Consider the following 19,264-nt stretch of genomic DNA (forward strand, 5'->3'; position numbering starts at 1 on the left):
TGGAAAGAAATTCAAGATACTAGCAACTCCAGGGGAACTTGTAAACCTAGAGTTAGTTGCTCATTATCACTACCTGGGAATGAAGATGCTAACATGCAAATAATACTGAAAGTTGTTGCACCTCAAATTTGCTGCTTTCCAATCTATTTGTAATCGACCAGCACAACCAGAAGGAAGGGGCTTATGGTTTTGTTACAGGTGAAGTGACAACTGAACCAAGAAAGACATACTCAAAACTAGAAAGTCACCCCACCCCACCCCATTTCCGTGTCTTTGACGAACTTCATAAAGGGATTACATGTGGAAATGCTGATTCATTTGGGTCCATTAATTAGATGAAAACCATCAATATCAATTGCTAAAAAAAGTGCCTTGAAGACAAGAAGCGATTTCTTTTGTTTTGATCTTATTACACATTTCTGTGCTCATTTGTTAGAATGACGCTCAAACTCCTTAGGAGGAAGAGTTGTCCTGACTGCATCAAATAACAACAATGTCTTCTTGATCACTAAGAGTCAATCAAAGGCACCAAGGAAAACATTTTCAATTATTTAAGCCATAGTTTCTCTCTTAAAAGAGAAGCTAAAAGAGGGTAGTCAGTTCTCTGATATACTTGTTTCGTTTCTAAAAACTCAAAGCCTGACAAGGAAGTACACACCTCACAGGTTCCAGCCACTACTCCTGAGTTTAGACTGAGGCTTGAGCCGTTCCTGGGTATCTTCCAGGGGCCAGAGAGGGATGAGGCTGTAGGAGGGCACAGAGCAACTCTCCTAGGGTTGCTCTCCCAACCAGTCCTGACTATCTCTCCTTCCTCCCACCTCTTTCCCTGGAATTTGGACTATTCCTCTGGATAAAACTCAGGATCCAGGCAAGTCACAAGCTTTCTTTGCCTTAAATGCTGAGCCCCCCAACTGGCTAGACTCTAGGAGACAAGTAGCTCAACATAGGACTGTGAACAAAGACCTACTAAAGGGACTCAAGATGGTGGAAGAAGTTCCCGGTATATCTCAGTATTTCCCAAAGTGTGGGATGCATGCTACTATTAATTCAATTTGAATAAATATCTGAGCATCGACTCTATCTCAGACACTTTCCTAGGCAATGGGGAATAAGTAGTGAACAAAACAAAAATGCCTGCCCTCATGGTGCTTACACTCTAGTGGGACACATATAATTGATAAAATAAACATGCAAATTATGTAGTATGAGAGATGGTACTGTTCTGGAGCACAAAGTAATAAAAGGAGGAGTTACAATTTTAAATAGGGTGATCAAGGCAAGTCTTACTGCAATCAGGAGTCATGACTACAGACCTGAAAATGAGGGAGCCTGACATATGGAGGGGGAGTGGGAGGGAATCTTCCAGGCAGAGGAAATAGGCAAGTGCAAAAGCCCTGAAGGAGGACCTTGCCCACAGCGTCAAAGAAGAGCAACCATGCCAAATCAGCTGCAGCAGAAAATTAGGGACTTCAACTATCATTGAGTGACATAAAAAAGCCACTGGAGTTCTAAACAGAAGAGTAACAGAATCTGACTTGTTTTAACAGGATCCCTCTGACTACTGTGTGAAGAACACAGTGAAGGGAGCTAGGGCAGAAACAGCTAGGAGGCTATTCCAAGAATCCTGCAAAAGATAATACTGGCTTGGACCAGGGTAATGGCAGTGAAGGTGGTGAGAAGTAGCACAATTCTAGATATTTAGAAATCTGAACTGGTAAGATTTGTTGTCAGGTTGCCTATGACACATGAGAGAAAGAGGAGTAAACTATGACCCCCAGGCTTTTGGTTTGAACACCACATTAGATGATTGTAGGTGCACATGAATGAACTTGCTTTTACAGTCGTGTATTTATTTTTAAGAATAACTTATTTAGGGCAAGTAATATTATACTAACTTCTCATTTTGGTAAAATTTTCCTTGTAAAATAAATGTAAGTGCCCTTGCTGGTTTGGTTCAGTGGATAGAGTGTCTGCCTGCGGACTAAAGGGTCCCAGGTTCCATTCCCATCAAGGATACATGCCCAGGTTGCGGGCTCGATCCCCAGTAGGGGGCGTGCATGAGGCAGCCGAGCAATGATTCTCTCTCACCATTGATGTTTCTATCTCTCCCTCTCTGAAATCAATAAAAATATATTTAAAAAATAAAATAAATGTAAGCAAAAACCTGAAAGCATACTTGAATGGCTTCTCTGGGAAACACTGCATTTTTCATCCATACAACAGCCAAGTGGATTATTTAACTATTGTGGATTAAGTCTCCAGCAAACACAAAACTGAAGGATGTTTGTGACATTATAAGCAAAGAGTCAGAGAATACATCTTTTGTTCAAAGAGTTAAATGTAAATCTTTAATAATCCTAACTAATTTGGATTAGGGGGAAAAATCACTGTGCATTACTAATTGGTTAATTTATAAACCTAAACTCATACAAATGAATAGTCAACAAAGAGCATAGAATTATATTGATAGGAAGACTGATAGATATCTGAATACCTGATCACAGATGGTGTAATGGGCTGACATATGTCCTCTTAAATTCATGTTGAAGCCCTAACTCCCAGCACCTCAGAATGTGACCGTATTTCAAAACAGTGCTTTTAAAGAACGGATTAAGTTAAAGTGAGACCATTAGGATGGGTGCTAATCCAATTTAACTGATGTCCTTAAAAGAAGAAACGTAGACACAGAGACAATAAGGATGCACCTTTGCATGGAGTAAAGACCATGTGATGAGGACACAGTGAGAAGGCAGCCATCTGCAAGCCAATGGGAGAGGCTTCAGAAGCAACCAAACCTGCTGACACTGATTTTTTTTTACTTCTTGAGCAAATAAATTCTGTTGTTTAAGCCACCCAGTCTGGTATTTTGTTATGCAGCCCTAGTAAACTAATACACATGCTAAGTGACATCTTAAGCTTAAATTGGAAAGGAAACAGACCAAGATAGCAACAGTGGTTACCTCTTGGTACAAAGATTATGGGTGATTTTTTCCCCCTTTTCTTATTTCCTGCCTTTTTTTTTTTTTTTTTAACCTCTCTTATTATTTGCACAGCAAAACAAAACAATAACCACATACATACTCAGGGCATACTCAGACAAAGGTCCTGCTTCTGGGCCTTTGTACTTGCTATTCCCTCTGCCTGAAACACCCTTCCCCAGATACCCATCAGTCATGCTCCCTCACCTTCTTCAGGGCTTCAGTTGTATGACAACTGATTGCAATATGGATCGCAGAATCTCTGAAAGTGGGAATCTCACTTAATGGTATTCCCTAAGTGACTAATAACTGTGTCTGCGTTTTTTAATATTACTAAACTTGTTCAAGTCAAATTAACAATGGCAAGTACAATAACTTCCATAGCTAAGTCCTTCATTATTGAATGAAGTTGCTTTTTTTGGTAAGATAAATGTGCTGCTTTCTTGTGTCAGATAAAATTTAAGTCAGGCTGGATTATCTACTTCTGGTATGACTATTCCTCTTGTAAACTTTGGCAAAGAACATCCTTGTGGCTAGAAATGTTATCTCTTCATCTAACAACCAGATTATCACAAGCTCATTCATTGTCATTAGTTTCAAAACAGGTGATGAATTCAAGGTATATTTTTCTGATGTTTGAGTCCTACTTGTGAAGTAGGAGAAAGTATATTAGTAATGAATCCTTTACTTCCAACATATATTCCCATGAGGTCATACATTCAAATACTTTAATAAAAGTGTGCAAAGCCTATATACACAATTGAACAACAACAGAAAGAGTCAGTTAAACCTTATTTTAGGTTAGCCTTTGGAACAGTAACTGAGCACCACAGAGGGCAAAGTCAGCTTTTTGTTATTACAGCAGTACTGACATTATAGGACAATTTGATTTGACTTAATTATAAAGAAGGCACCAGAAATATCTTACTAAATAAAAAACTTTGGATTGGTTAATATCTATTAGGCAATCTTAAAATATTCCAAGCAGGAGTTGGAATATACATATAAATATCAGAATAATTGTACTTTATACTGATTAATGACAATAAGCATTTATTCCATTTGAACATTAATTCTCAAACTTTTTTGGTCTCAAACCCCTTTATACTTTTAAAAATTACTGAGGACTTCAAAGAGCCTTTGTTGATGTGGGTTATAGCTACTGATATATACTGAACTAGAAATTAAAAGAGATTTAAAAAAATATTAAATTCATTTAAAATTAACCATAATAAACGATTGCATGTTAAGATAACATATCTTAATGAAATAATTATATTTTCCAAAGAACAAAATAAAATTAGTGAGAAGAGTGGTATGACTTTGCAAATTTATTTAACATCTGGCTCAAACAGGCTTAAGAACTGAGGTGAGCTGGAGAATACACATCCTGTCCAAAGGGGACAGTCACTCCTTTGCTCTGGCCAAATGTCTGTGGGTCATACTCTGTTTATGATCCAACACTTTGCAACATCCCTGGGGTCACCTAATTGTCCTCAAAAATCCCTTTGACACTCAACATCCTAGGGTTAGCTCAGCACATATTTTAAACTCTTTCTTTCGTCTGAACGATAAATAAAAATTGATAAACGTTGTGCTAGTTAGGCATCAGGCAGTTAAGTACTCTAACTTTATTAACCTTTATTTAGCTAAATCGTGTATGTAAGCCCACAAACTGAGTAGCATTTAAAGGAGACTTACTTTTTTTTTTTTTTATTCCTCACCTGAGGATATTTTTCCATTGATTTTTTTAGAGAGAGTGGAAGAGAGGGAAAGAAAGAGAAATATCTATGTGAGAGAAACACATCAATTGGTTGCCTCCTGCAAGAGCCCAGGCCAGGGGCCGGGGAAGAGCCTGCAACTGAGGTATGTGCCCTTGACTGGAATTGAACCCGGGACCCTCTGGTCTGCAGGCCGACGCTCTATCCACTGAGCCAAACCAGCTAGGGCTAAAGTAGACTATATTTTTAATTCATTTTTTTTCTAAGCTATAAATTTTTATTTTCATTCAAAATTCATTAGAAGTAAAGTTTGGGGAATAAACAGGCAGAAACCAGGAATTTAAAAATATTTAAAAATTGAGGCAATTCATTTAGTCTTTTCTGATATTTAAACAGAAGTGGCTAATTAGCACCAGGTTAGCTGGTATACTGAACTCTACTTGGTAAGGGACCACTTGGGGGCTCACCATGTTTAATGTATGTAAGTCTGAGCTCACTTCACACTTACAGGTAAAAATAATCCACATATTTCAGGACTGCCATTAAAAAAAAAGTTAGCTAGGCTTTTTAACCTGTTTGTCAAAATTTCCCTTTACATAAATTTGTCAGTAACATATGCATACACACATCTTTTTCAGTGCAATAATTACCCAATACTATGCTAGACCTTATAGGGGCTATGAAAGAAAAAACAAAAAACAGGCCTCCTAATCAGAGTATAAAGTTTCACTATGGAAGCAAGATATACACATACCAAGTTCAACAAAATAAAACAGCATTAAAATATATGAGAAATATCATCTATCACAGGGCAATGTTTCTTAACTTTTGAGGGGGGGCACTCATAGAAACCTTTGAATTTAAAGAAAGCTAAAGAGGTGGGGTCATGTTACTAGGAGGGACTGGACTTTATCCTGAGGATAATTAGTGGGGAGCTGCAAAAGGCTCTGAGTAGGACAAGAGATAAGACTAATCTCCTGGGTAACGTTCAGGATGGGCTGGAAGGCTTAGAGGCCAGGTTAGGGAAGTGCTACTACTAACAGTCTCTACAGCCAGAGGCATTTGCTTAGAGTAGGGGTGGGGAACCTTTTTTCTGACAAGGGTTACTTAGATATTTGTAACATCATTCGAGAGCCATACAAAATTATCAACTTAAAAATTATGTTGCTATTTAAAAAGCTCCTAGATTTATTGAATTTCAAGTCCTTTCTGCGGTTGCCTTGGCAGAGCCAGACCAAATTATATGGCCATGAGCAAATACTGTGACAGGATATGTTATCAAACTTCTTACAGGCCTAGATAGGTAGAAAACAGAAGGACTATTAAGAGATTTAAGGCAGAAAATATTAATTTGCATGACTGTCCTGGTAGTTGCCATTTTTACAATGTGACATAAAAACAACTGGTCTTCACACCTTAGGCTTCAGATAAATATTTATTGGGAGGGGGGAATGAGTAAAGGATAAAAAGGTATGCACATTCCATTTTATAAAAGATGGAGCCTTTTATACAAAAACTATACAAAGTCAACCCAGGCTTCCCCGTATGTATAAACAGTGGAGCCTTGACTTACGAGTGTCCCGACTAACGAGTTTTTCCGAGATATAAGCCGTCTCTCGGCCGTTTTTTTGCTTTGAGTTGACAGAGTAATTTGAGTTAACCAGCTCCAGCTCCGTCACGGAACGAATTAAACTCGTAAGTCAAGGCCCCACTGTACTCATATAAATGACATTTAGATACCTTTTATGATCACGAAGATATTTGATTTACCACTCCATTTCAAAAAGACTGGTCAGGGTAATGGCTACGTTATCTTTCAGAAATAAGAATCCGAATATAGTATACTTCAGGTAAATTTCTTTAATCTCTTAGCAGATAATTAAGAGCACAGGCTTAGAATCAAGTTCCCACTCCAGAACTCTCTAGCTATGTGACTGCAAGTTACCTTGAACCTCAGCAAAACAGGGATCTCAATACTCCATGCCTCTACAGATGATAGGATGAATTAATGACTTAAACCTGTAAAGCACCTTCAGTAATACCTGAATCACCTTCATCAGCACTGTATTATCCATCATAAGATTAAAGAAACCCTCACTTGACCCCACATCCCCACATCTCATTTCTTTGTTCCTTCTTAGAAGAAAAAAAAGAAACAAACAAACAAACAAAAGCCTCAAAAGGGCTGTCTAAACTCCTGTCTACAATTCTTCACCTTACTTGCACCTACTCCAATCAATTAGGCTTTTATATCCAGTCACTCACCAAAAGTGCTTATCAGGGGCACCACGCAGCACCCTCTAGCCCAGCCGTGGGCAAACTACGGCCCGCAGGCTGGATCCGGCCTGTTTGAAATGAATAAAACTAAAAAAAAAAAAAAAAAAGACCGTACCATTTTATGTAATGATGTTTACTTTGAATTTATATTAGTTCACACAAACACTCCATCCACGCTTTTGTTCCGGCCCTCCGGTCCAGTTTAAGAACCCATTGTGGCCCTCGAGTCAAAAAGTTTGCCCACCCCTGCTCTAGCCAAATCCTAGTCAATTCAGTCCCCACTCCAAGTTCCTGGAGCTCTCAGTAGCACCTAATTACTCCCTTCTGCAGGTCTTTCTTCCTTTAGCCACAGGCTCTCTTCTTGCCTTCACTGCCCTGACCTCCAAACACTGGCTGCTGGGCCTCAGAGCACAGCCCACTGACCTCTGCTCCTCTGTCTACTCTACTACCCAAGTGATTTTACCTAGACCAAGGAAGCTGATGACTCAATTTATATTTTCAACTAACTGCCAGCTAGACATCTCCATTTAGATGCCTAACAGGCCTAACTCAAAACACTTCCAAACAGAGCTAACTCCCTTACACTCCTCAAACTACTCTAAAAACTACCCAACTCCTCAATTTCAAAAATATAGCACATTTGCCATACTGCTGTAGCCAAAAATCTTGGAGTCATTAATAAGAAATCTTTCCTTTACATCCCATACCCAACTTATTTCCAAATAGATCCCAAATATGATCATTTTCACCATCTCCACTGTGATCACTATAGTTCTCAGCTTCCTACCTGGTTTCTTCGTCGACCTGGTCTCTACCTATAGCCTATTCTCCACAGTGAGCCTTTTAAAAAGGACATCACTCCCCTAGATCCATCACCGCCCCTCCCAAAAGCCCTCCCTACTGGCTTCTCCTTGCAACCAACATACATCCAAACTCCTCTCCTTACCTACAGAGATGCACCTACTTCTCCAACATCATTTCCTGCCACCCTTCCCCTTGCTCCCTCACCCTCCTTCAGCCATATTATCCATCTTTTAAGTTTCTGGATGAGCAAACTGACTTTCTTCCTTTGCACTTGCTGTTCCCTCACCCTAGAATTCTCTGTCCCAGAGCTGTAAATAGTTGGCTGGCTCCCTTAATCCTCACTGAGGTCTAACTTCCCATTCCCTTATTTTGCTTTATTTCTCTTCACAGCAATCACAACCACCTGACATTAGTTTATTGTCTGTCCCATCTGAACATAAACTCAATGACTGTAAAACTTCATCTGTTTTGTTTACTGCTGACTTTCCAACTTGAAGAGTGCTTTGCTGAGTATGCACTCAAATGCTGGGTGTTAGCTCGCGATATTATTTCAGGATGAATGATGCTCAATGTCACAAAATTCTAATACTTTATTTCTAAAAATACAGTAGAGAAACATTCAGAGCACTATTAAAAGGAAGTCTAACATTAGAAAGATCACCAGAGGGGCTTAGTATGAATTTAATTAACCCAAGTTATCCATTAAATTTTGAATTTAATGATCGCAAAAAGAAACACAAACCTTAAGTTAGAAGCCAGGCAGTCTGCAGAGGTCCTCTCAGAGCCCTCCCTCCCCCATATACCTTTACCTAATGTCTATGCAAGTGATGGCGAACCTTTTGAGCTCGGAGTGCCAGCATTTTGAAAAACCCTAACTTAACTCTGGTGCCGTGTCACATACAGAAATTTTTTGATATTTGCAACCGTAGTAAAACAAAGACATATATTTCTGATATTTCTTTTATATATTTAAATGCCATTTAACAAAGAAAAATCAACCAAAAAAATGAGTTCAGGTGTCACCTCTGACACGCATGTCATAGGTTCGCCATCACTGGTCTATGTTGTACTCTTTCTTTAAAGTTTTATTTCCTTTCTTTTTTATTGTCTGACTCACTCTCTGAGCTTCTCAAGTTAGAGCCGTGACTCATTCAATCCTGCCTCCCCAGAATCTGGTATGCTGCCTGGCATATAATGGTACTCAATAAATGTTTTCCTGATTAAACAGTACCTCTTCCGTTCCTACTGTAAACTCTAATATGGTCTGTTGTGGACAAAATGTTGGACTCTGAACTGTTTTCTATTTTGAGATAACTATTACTCGATAACTAGTTTTCTTGTCATTTTTTTGTTTTCAGGGATTTTTTTTTTTTTTAACTGAAGTGTGATTGAGACTTTTAGGGAAAGAAACTGTAAAACAAAGGATTCTTCACTATAAAATAAACTTTGTTTAATAGGATATATATGCCAGTATGCTACTGATATCCCAAACCATTTAGAAACTGCATATAAGAGCATTTTACTCCAAATGGCCCGACCACATCCTAGGTCTAGAATTTTAGAGGTACTCCAGGGACATAAATCAAATATTAGTGGATTTCAGAGATCCTGTAGACATTGTGAGTATATCAGTCACAAGTGAAGACTTCATTCCATCCCAAATGGAGAGTATAAGCTCAAAATTATAATATATTAATTTTAACAAAAAATTTCAGTGACTGTATTAAAAATTAAATCCACATATGCCAAAAAACCAAACCCAGAAGCTTACTACATCAGAAACCTCAAGAATACTCTAACCTATTTTTCTTCCTACAGCTCTTTAATCCATTGAATCAACCTAAATTTTAAAATTCCTAACATCAATGTGTGAACCTGACTCCTAAAAGGCAGATGAAGCAATAGCTTCAAGTGACAATACAGAGGATATAAACATGGACTGTTGTCAATCTTAACAGACTATTAACTATCAAAAAGTTAACCATGAAAATGTTAAGATAACTTCACCAAAGTGCTATAATTTCATAGTAATCCAATTTTTTTTTTAAAAAGCAAACATTTGTTCCTGTTACTTCAGAATTCTTCTTTCAAGAAGGATTTTTCCTGGATCTGTGTCAGTAGCAAAAGTCAGCGAGTTATTCTCTTGGCTAAATATAAACTGAAAAGTCAGCAGCTGCAGGATTTTACAAAGAAAATATGACAACTAGGTTGAAAAAGCATGAATATTTGATAGGGTCTTATACCATGTCATAGTAAAACATTTAATGCAGCAATTTGAAACACAGCAACATATTAAAATATTTCTGGTACAATGAACAACATAAACTGATGAACAAAAATAGATCCAGAGACATAGAAGCAACGAACAGACCATCCAATCTCAGAGGGAAGGCAGGGGAGGGAGAGGGAGGTAAGAGAGCAACCAAAGGACTTGTATGCATGCATATAAGTATAACCCATGGACACAGACTGTAGGGGGGGGTGAGAGCATGTGCTCGGGGATGGGAAGGGCCAGGGAGAGGTCAATGGGGGAAAAAGGAGACATATGTAATACTTTAAATAATAAAGAATTAAATGTGTGTGTGTGTGTGTGTGTGTGTGTATTAAGTGAAAAAAAATATTTCTGGCACAAAAAAGATTTTGAAACATCTTTTAGAAAAGCATGATCACAAAGCAGCAGCTATTACAGCATGCCAGTATCAGGAAAACCTTGGCCTGGCCTGGGTCCTGATCTAAAATGGCAGAGCCTCAGAGGTTTCTCCTAAAAGGAAAGCTGCTAATTCAAACTGGTTTGGTTGGCCAGTCAGGGAAGACAGTGCATTGAGCTAGGAGTCTGGTTGGAAAATAAGGAGGCCTGGAAGGTGATGTTCATAGATTCAATGTTCCTGAAAAGTAGATATAAAGTTAGGGAAGTTACCTTTTACTTCTGAGTAACTGGCAAGTGCAGTCTAGCTACCTAGTTAGTGCCTGCCTAGAAGCATATTTTTTCTCTCCTTCTCTATAGCATCACCTGGGAACCTGCTAGAAATGTAAAATTTCAGGCCACACACCAGACCGCTATACTACACCACAGAACTATTGAATGTGAAACTCAGAGGGTGGGGCTCAGGAATCTGATCAACTCTCTCCAGCTGATTCTGATGCACACTAGTTTGAGAACCACTGACCCAAGAGGAAGAAACAGTGGCAATCATTCTTTACAATCAAGACAATGGGACAACAATCGGCTGATGACAAAACCTGTGACTTTTTTTGCTGCTAGGGAGACCAAGGCTAAAGATTAGATTTTCTCTAATAGGGTGGAGACAAAGAATGAGATGTGGGAAGTGTGTCAGGACAGTAAGGGAAGGAGAGGACAGAGTTAATTCTATGCTCAAGTCGCTTTATAAATACCAACTAATCAAGACAAGAGCTGTCCTTTTTGGAAGGCTGAACAGCCACTTTTGCTTCTGCCCTATCAGACATATTGTTTCTTCAAATATGTCAAGTTTATATATCAAGGTAAGACCTGGATTAATTTACTGTAACTTCAATATTTATGAAGGACCTACTATATGTCAGGGACAATGCGGAATGCCAGGGACTAGCAGAGAACAAAGCAGAATCTTACCCTAGTGCCGTGGTCGGCAAACTGCGGCTCGCAAGCCACATGCAGCTCTTTGGCCCCTTGAGTGTGGCTCTTTGTAAGCCTTAGGAGTACCCTAATTAAGTTAATAACAATGTACCTACCTATATAGTTTAAGTTTAAAAAATTTGGCTCTCAAAAGAAATTTCAATCGTTGTACTATTGATATTTGGCTCTGTTGACTAATGAGTTTGCTGACCACTGCCCTAGTGGAAAGGCACAGAAAATATTCAAGATAAACAAATGAAACCAGATAAAGTTAAGCACTTTGAAAGAGAACAGAACAGAGATGTGATAATGACCAAGAAGACTACTGAATGAGGTGGTCAGAGACGGCCTTTCTGGAGAACTGAGACCTGAAGAATAAGAAGCAGTTAGTCATGTGAAGATATGCTGGCAGAACATTCATTCCCAAAAGGAAAAGAGCAAAAGCAGAGGTGTGTAATGTCACATGAGGTCAGGGAGCAGGTAAGACCAAGACCACAGAAGGGCTTGTGGGCCTTGGAGAAAAAATTGATTTTATTCTAAGTGCAGTGGGAAAAGCTTTCTGCAGGGGCGTGACAGTTTCTGTTTTATGGATCATTCTGCCTTCTCTATTAAGAATGTACTGGATGCCCTAACCGGTTTGGCTCAGTGGATAGAGCATTGGCCTGCGGACTGAAAGGTCCCAGGTTCGATTCCAGTCAAGGGCATGCACCTTGGTTGCAGGCACATCCCAAGTGAGAGGTGTGCAGGAGGCAGCTGATCGATGTTTCTCTCTCATCGATGTTTCTAACTCTCTATCCCTCTCCCTCTCTGTAAAAAATCAATAAAATTTATTAAAAAAAAGAATGTACTGGAAAAGGGCAAGATTGGAAACTGGAGGCTTTTGCAGTCTTCTAGGCAAATTCTATGAAAGATGGTTCTGGTTGGATGAGAATGACAATAATGGAGATGGAGAAGTGGAAGATTTGGCATCTGTTTTCTGGTTACACCTACTGGACTTGTGATGGAAAGAATGTGAGGATGAGGAAAGAATCCTATGTGACAGTCATTACTACCTACCCATGAAAAACTAATCAGCCAAGGCAGAAATGTCAACAAGCTTGCCAATGGCTGAAGGAACTTGAGATGCCTGGCTGAAGAACAGGCAATAGGGGCTGGAAGAATGATAATACAGCCAAGAGCATGTGTCCTGGTTCTGTACCCTGGCTCTGCAAGTCACTGGTTCTGAGCTCAGTTTCCTCACCTTCACAATAGTTACCGCTTCAAAGGGTGGCTCTGAGAAAGGAGATATGTATTTAATACAGTATCTAGCACATAGTAAGCCTCAGAAGTGCAGCTTAAAGAGAAGTTTGAAGGCTTGGATATAAATGAAGACTAGAACCTACTTGTACATGATATGAGGGGGTCCCAAGCCCAACGTGTATAAATTATTGAGTATAAGGTATAATTAAAAGCTTCTTTAGAAATGAACTTCACATTACTCAGACTGGGATAAAAAGGGTTCCTGCTGTAGGTGGCAGATGCTTCTCATTAAAGCTGTAGCTCTGTGCACCAAGCTTAACCATTCCAAAACCCAGGGAGAGAATATGCCCAAACCCAAGCCTTTCTACTTCCTTCCTAAGGTACTGGAGCAGGTTGGGGAGGGAAATAAAGCCCAAACTCCTAGGCTCTAGTCTGAGTATCACACTGCTCCCTCAGCCAACCACCAATCTCCCTCAGTTAACACTGTGGAGCCAAAACCTCCCTTGGTTAGCTGACTGGGTTGTGGAGAGTTGGATGAGATGACACAGCAGGTAAATCAAAGTGCTTAGAAAACTCTAAAGCACTATACAAAATATAAAAGTGTTAAAATTTATACTTCACCAATGTGCTGTAGTTCATTGGGTTTTTTTCAAAATTAAACAGAGGATTCCTGGCCTCACATTTTGTATTTCACTTTTATCAAATTACTGTAGAGCGACATTCAGGTGAAAGAGAGAGGGAGCAAGAAAGAAAACATGGCGGTGGAGGGAAAGGGTGGTTTTAAAGTTACTTGTGAAGGGGAAAATCATGATCATCAAAATTAACCCTGGCAATCCCTAAGGACAGCAATAGGTTGTACTGGCCCAGCGAAGTGTTTCCCCCTCCACCGCTGCAACAGATGGCTGTTTCTTCAGCTGAGCAATATATGAAGCAGCTCTCTTGAATGCAAGGCTCATGTTGTACAAAAGGCACTTAGCTACAACAGGCACAACAAAATGCTCACACAATGAGACACTCGGGAACAAGACCAACTAAGAGCCTACAGGTTTTCATCTCCACCTCTCTCTGGGGAACACCCTTGAATGGCATGGAAGATTACTTAACCTCCACTGCCCATATGGTTCAATTTTCATAAGCCGAGTGGGTGTATGAGGCCACGTCAATGTATGCAAATTTAAAATCATGCCCAGCCGGGGCTTACCCTTCTGGCAGCCAGTGTCTGGTTATCTGTCAGGGAAGCCTGTGGGGTACTGGGTGAGAAGAAGGACCTGGCAGCCAAGAGCTACTGTCTAAGGTCCTGCAATCCTGGACAAGGCACCTATCATAACACAGGCATTTGGAGGGATTCTAGTGGGCTTTTCCCAATCCCACCCTCTAGGATCTATGCAGAAATCACACCCTGCAAAACCAAGGGAGGTGGGAAGGTGTTGTAGCCAAGTGTGAAAGCAGTGACCATAAAAAACTAAGTTCAGAAAGCAAAGAGGTTAGTGCACTCATTTTAGTTAACCCAATTAAAACTTTCTGCTTCCACTCTTAGCACTCTGCACTCCTCTCACTGTCTAGGGGCCCAGATCAGATCTTGCCATCCCTCTTTTTCAAACTCTTTACTCATTCAACAAATATTTGCTGAATGCCTACTTCATATCAGACACTTTTGCAATGGTTTCTCTTTACAATGAATAAAATCCAAAGCTACATTTCCCCAACTCACCATCCTTAACAGCTTCCCTTGCACACTAAGGCCTTTATTTATTTATTTATCTCAACATGCCAAGCTTGGTCCTGCCACAGTGCCTTTGCACTCACTGTCTCCTCCCTCTCCTGCCTGTGACACATGCTGTAGGGTTGGCTCCTGCCATCATCTGTCTCAGTCAAATGCCCTCTCAGAGAAGTCTTCCCTGATCACCTCTCCAGACACCCTTTATTACATCATACAATCTCCTTCCTGGTACATTATTTACTGCTATCTGAAACTGTCTTTATTATTTGCTCCTTAATGGCCTTCTCCCTGACTAGAAGCTCAAGGACACGGGCTATGCCTACCTTGTTCACTCTTCACAACGGGACATAGCAGGCTTGTCGTATAAACAGATAAAGGAGTTCTGGGAAACCCACTTTAAGGCACCTCGAAGCCTATTCATGTTTTCTAAACCAGTGGTCGCCAACCTTTCGGACCTCACGGACCACCAGTTGGCGACCGCTGCTCTAACCACGCAAGTGCTCCTGTAATTCCTCTGGACAGCAGCTGACTCTGCTTTATCTGACCACCATTGCATGTATGAAGCACTCTTCACTGGCCGGGCATCACGACGTTAGAATTAAGTAGCTGTTAAAAACTGTAGGCAGCCCAAGTGGCTGACAACAGGCTGAGATGCAATACACCATCATGCTGGCTGCTACAGGTCCCCCCTTTGCCCCAGTTCATAGCAGCCTGGTAGGGGTGTTACTCTGGTGAGAAGTTTTCTACAGGAGTCTGGCCTGACTCAGCCTCTCTCTTCTGACAGTGTCTGTGGCAGTCTCTTGGTTAAATGAATTGGCTCAGCACCGTTCCGACTGAAACCAAAATCTATGAAGATTGCATGGTCTCCTCTGTCCTCTGGCAAGACCCGGCTGCTTTAAGTGTAAATGTAACTTGTAGGTCACTTTAGTCAGATCCCCTACATCCCTTTCCTTCTTTCCCACCCAGCAATTACACAAAGATGACACCTTGGGTTACCAGAGGAACAACATCCTGGAATGATGGACTTCCCTCACCCTGTGCACTTTTTTAAAATATATTTTTTTATTGATTTCAGAGAAAGAGACAGAAACATCAATGATGAGAGAGAATCATTGATTGGCTGCCTCCTGCACACCCCACATTGGGGATCAAGCCTGCAACCCAGGCAGGTGTCCCCGACCAGAATCGAACCCGGGACCCTCTAGTCCGAAGGCCAACGCTCTATCCACTGAGCCAAACCAGCTAGGGTACCCTGTGCATTCTGGGTCATCAACCCTCTTCTAACAGCGCTGCTGCTGTGTGGCCTGAAACAGCCAGAGGATCTCAGGGCCCAGGCTAGCAGACGGTTTACTGCCTCCGTCAGAGCTCACCCTTACCTGGGAGGACCTCCTTGGCCAACCTCACCTGCGGGCACTCTGGGTCCACTTCACTGTCACCCCCAAATCCTGCACTTCCAAGAATCTCATTCTCCGGGGCCTTCACCAGCCAGTCCCCACCCCTCCTCCTCAGGAAGGCCAATCTGAGTCCATCCCTGATGCCCAGCTGTGGAACGTTAGGTCTGAAACTGGCCTTTAGGGTTTCATCCCCAGGCCCACACCAGGTGTGCAGCGCGGGGAATCCAGTCATCAGAACAAGTACTGCTCCCCTTAACCTACCAGGGACGGGGGAACTCCCCTCCCCCAAAGCGGAGCCCCCTCACTCCCCGTGGCCCAGCCTTCCGTCCCCCAAGCAGCCACCCAATAACCCCCATCATCTCACGGGTTCCCCTCACTCCCTGCCCATCCGGCCTACGGGGAACTTCGGACCTGAACCCACACGTCTGCTACCCATGTCCACAGGAGGGGAAGGAGGGCCCGGCTCTAGGAAACGGACACTTCTGGGGGCTGCTTCCCTCACCCCATCAGAGGAGGAGGTGCTTTTCCTCCCCAAGACACATCGCCGAGACCTGGCCGTTTCCTTCTCTCAGCCACTCTGCATGGGCCTCCCTCAGCTGACCCCCCGGCCCCCCCACCCACCCAGACGCCCCTGGCGCTCCCAATGCATCTATTTTGCACCCAACATAGCAAGTGTCCAGCTAGTGCCCATCGGAGCCGCCTCCTAAAGTCTAATACCGTGTCCTCGAGCAGGGCTGCAATGACGGCGTCCTTTCCCTCTCGGCCGCACCGACCAGCACCCTCAGGAATCCGAGATCTCCCCCACTTACCGCCCTAAATCCCCCAGAAGGCTCCCCTTTCCTAATTGAAAGAGCGATTTCCTCGGCGGGCCCCATCCCAGAAACTGGCGCTGGAGCCGTCCCCGTGGCCGCTGGGAGACCCGTTCAGTCCCCCTCAGGTCCCCGTTGCCTCCGCCCATCCATCCCGACCGGCTGCCCTGACGTCCCGGCCACACGGACATCCCAAGGCTGCTCTCGGCCCCGGACCCACGGCACTCAGTAAAGGACTCCCATCCGCTTTGGGGAGCCTCTCCGCCCCTAGCGGACCCCTCGATCTCCCCCCAGAAAGCTGCCGGCCCCGGCTTCTCGGAAGTGCCCCTGGGCTCCCCATTCGCCCGCTCCGGCCGCGCAGCAGCGCCACAGGGCCCGGCCCTGCCTCTCCACGGGGCCCTCACGCCGCCCCGGGGAGCTTCTGGGCCTCACCGCGCCGCCCACAGGCCCCTCCGGCCCCCGCCCGTGCTTCCGGCCGCCGCCTGCTCCTCCTCCCGACGCAGGCCGGCCGGTCCCCGCCGCGAAGCCCGGCGGACAGATCCAGCGCCGAGGCCCGGGTCGCACCGCAATGGCCTCGGCGAGCCCCTGAACCCCGGCCCGAGCCCGCGGCCCCTCAGCCGGCCGGGCCCGGCGCCCCTGCTCACCCGAGCCCGTGGTGGCTGCCATCTTGCGTCGCTGTCGCTCGAAGGCCGGCCCCTTCTTCACCCCCCGTCCGTCCCCGGGCGCTTCTGCGCAGGCGCGAGCGAACGCGCAGCCGCCGCCGCTGACGCCGGTTCTGCGGACCCCGCGCGCGACGCGGGGCAGGTCCCCCCGCCGTGGGAGAGAGGGACGGGAGGTGCGGGCGCGGTGGCCCCGCAACCGGCGAGTCCCCCCGGGCTCGGTGCGAGGCAGGTATTGAGCTGCCCGGTGAGAAGGGCAGGGTGATCAGTTTGGGAAGGCGCGATTGTAAAAGAAAAGAAGAAACGAAAGCTGCAAAAAAAAAAAAAAAAAAAAAAAAAGCGCCTTTTCGCTCCGGGCACTTGGCTATGTGGTTGCATCCTCTCAGCCTCTCTACCAGGTGGGGATGAATGTGAAAAATGAAGCGGAGAGGGGTTAAGCGATTTATCTAAGCTCAGCTGTTTAGTAAGTGAGTCAGAGTATGAACCCAGGCCAGGTCGTCTTGCTTCCAAAGTAGATGCTCCTCCCGCGCCAGAGGAGGCTTGTAGGGGGTGCAGCTAAGTGATCGAAGGGCATTAAGGTGGCAGGGAAAGCATTCATTCATTCATTCAATCACCCAAACAAATAATTAAATAAGCACCTACTACTGTCCTTGGTGCTGGGGTTGGATACATCCCTGAAGAAGCAAGTCCCTGCTCTTATGGGCTTACATTCTGACGGAGACAGTAAGTAAATAGGAAAGAACATAATTACGATAGGATAGAGAGTACACCAGGGAAGGGGCAGCAGGGTGGTCAGAGAGACTCCTAAGGTGGTCACATTTCTAGGGAACTTGCGTGATGAGGAGGCAGAGAAAACAGTTTGCAGGCCCTGAGGACATACCTCCACCATTACTGTCAATGTTCTGAGAAGCCTATGTGGTTGTGAAAACAGGATGTGAGAAGTGAAGGGACTGCTTCAAGGTCACACAGCTAGCTAAACCCTGGCAGGGGAAGTACAGAGGAACGAGAAAGCCCTAAGTCCTTACTCAGCACGTCCAATTCATCACCTTGTTCTGACAGCAATGCTTCCCGAGCATTTCTCAACCCCATCCACGGTTCCTGCTTAGGGTAGGCTGCCCTTGTCTTCCACTTGGGTGACCTCAGCAGTTTTTATTCCTGCCTCTGTGGTCTGTTCTCTGTATGGCACCAGAGTCAGCTCAGAAACCCTTCTGCTAAGACTTTCAGTGATTCACTGCTCCCTTGGGATAAAAATACCCTACAAATGGAATGACCATAGAATTATCATCCAACAAGGACAATCATCAGAATGAAAGGGGGCCTAGTATAATCTTGTCAGGACAACAAGAATAAACCAGGATTCTCCGGGGCAAACCAGGAGGGATGGCTACCCTAACCACAACTCTGCACACAGGACCAGGATGGGGCCAATGAGGTGTCTAAGGCCCCAAATGTAAGGAGGCTTTACTCTGAGGTCCTAGCTCTGCATGGACCTCAGGGTTGTGCATGGTCTCCTCTGTCCGCATGACCCTGTGAGTGGGTGCCTTCCTAACACTGGTACCCTGGGAACCTCACTTTCCCCCCTACGTGGCACTGCCTGCACCTCTGAGACTTGCTGTATCTCTCCTATTACACTGGCCCTTTACAAGGCCTTTGGAACACATGTCCTCTCCCTCCTCAGGGCCTTGGTCTATGCTGTTCCCACTCTTCAGGTCTCACAGTCAGCATTGCCCTGTGAATTTGATTCTCAGAGTGCCTTGTGTATGTCCTTCCCAGGACTGGCCACACACAATTATCTTGACACTAGAGGCCCAGTGCATGAAATTCATGTGCAGGTAGGGTCCCTAGCAGCTGCTGGCTGCTGGCCGGGGCCTTCCTTCGTTCCATGCCGCCCGCTGGTGGTCAGCGCACGTCATAATGAGCAATCAAACTCCTGGTTGGTCGAACTCCCAAGGGGACATTGCATATTAGGCTTTTATATATATGGATTATTCCATGTATCACATGATTCAGGTTTACCTTGAGGAGAAAAGAAAATATTTGCCCTGGACTT

At 43.8% G+C, this 19,264-nt stretch overlaps 1 protein-coding gene across 3 annotated transcripts in view; it reads right to left on the bottom strand.

The window, feature by feature from the left end:
- Positions 1–17,356, bottom strand: part of UBE2V1 (ubiquitin conjugating enzyme E2 V1) — a 33,710-nt gene extending 16,354 nt beyond the window's left edge. For 2 of the 3 annotated variants that reach the window (XR_004970150.1, XM_036323834.1), the window contains exon 1: positions 17,200–17,356. Coding sequence is in view for 2 of the 3 variants with exons in the window: in XM_036323834.1 (XP_036179727.1) it covers positions 17,200–17,221 (22 nt within the window). In the remaining variant the exon portion in view is untranslated. The remainder of the gene's footprint in view (positions 1–17,199) is intronic. The other variant, XM_036323833.1, reaches the window with a different exon arrangement.
- Positions 17,357–19,264: the final 1,908 nt, after the last annotated feature.

Source organism: Myotis myotis, unplaced genomic scaffold (assembly GCF_014108235.1).
Source record: "Myotis myotis isolate mMyoMyo1 unplaced genomic scaffold, mMyoMyo1.p scaffold_m19_p_9, whole genome shotgun sequence".
NCBI lineage: Eukaryota > Metazoa > Chordata > Mammalia > Chiroptera > Vespertilionidae > Myotis > Myotis myotis.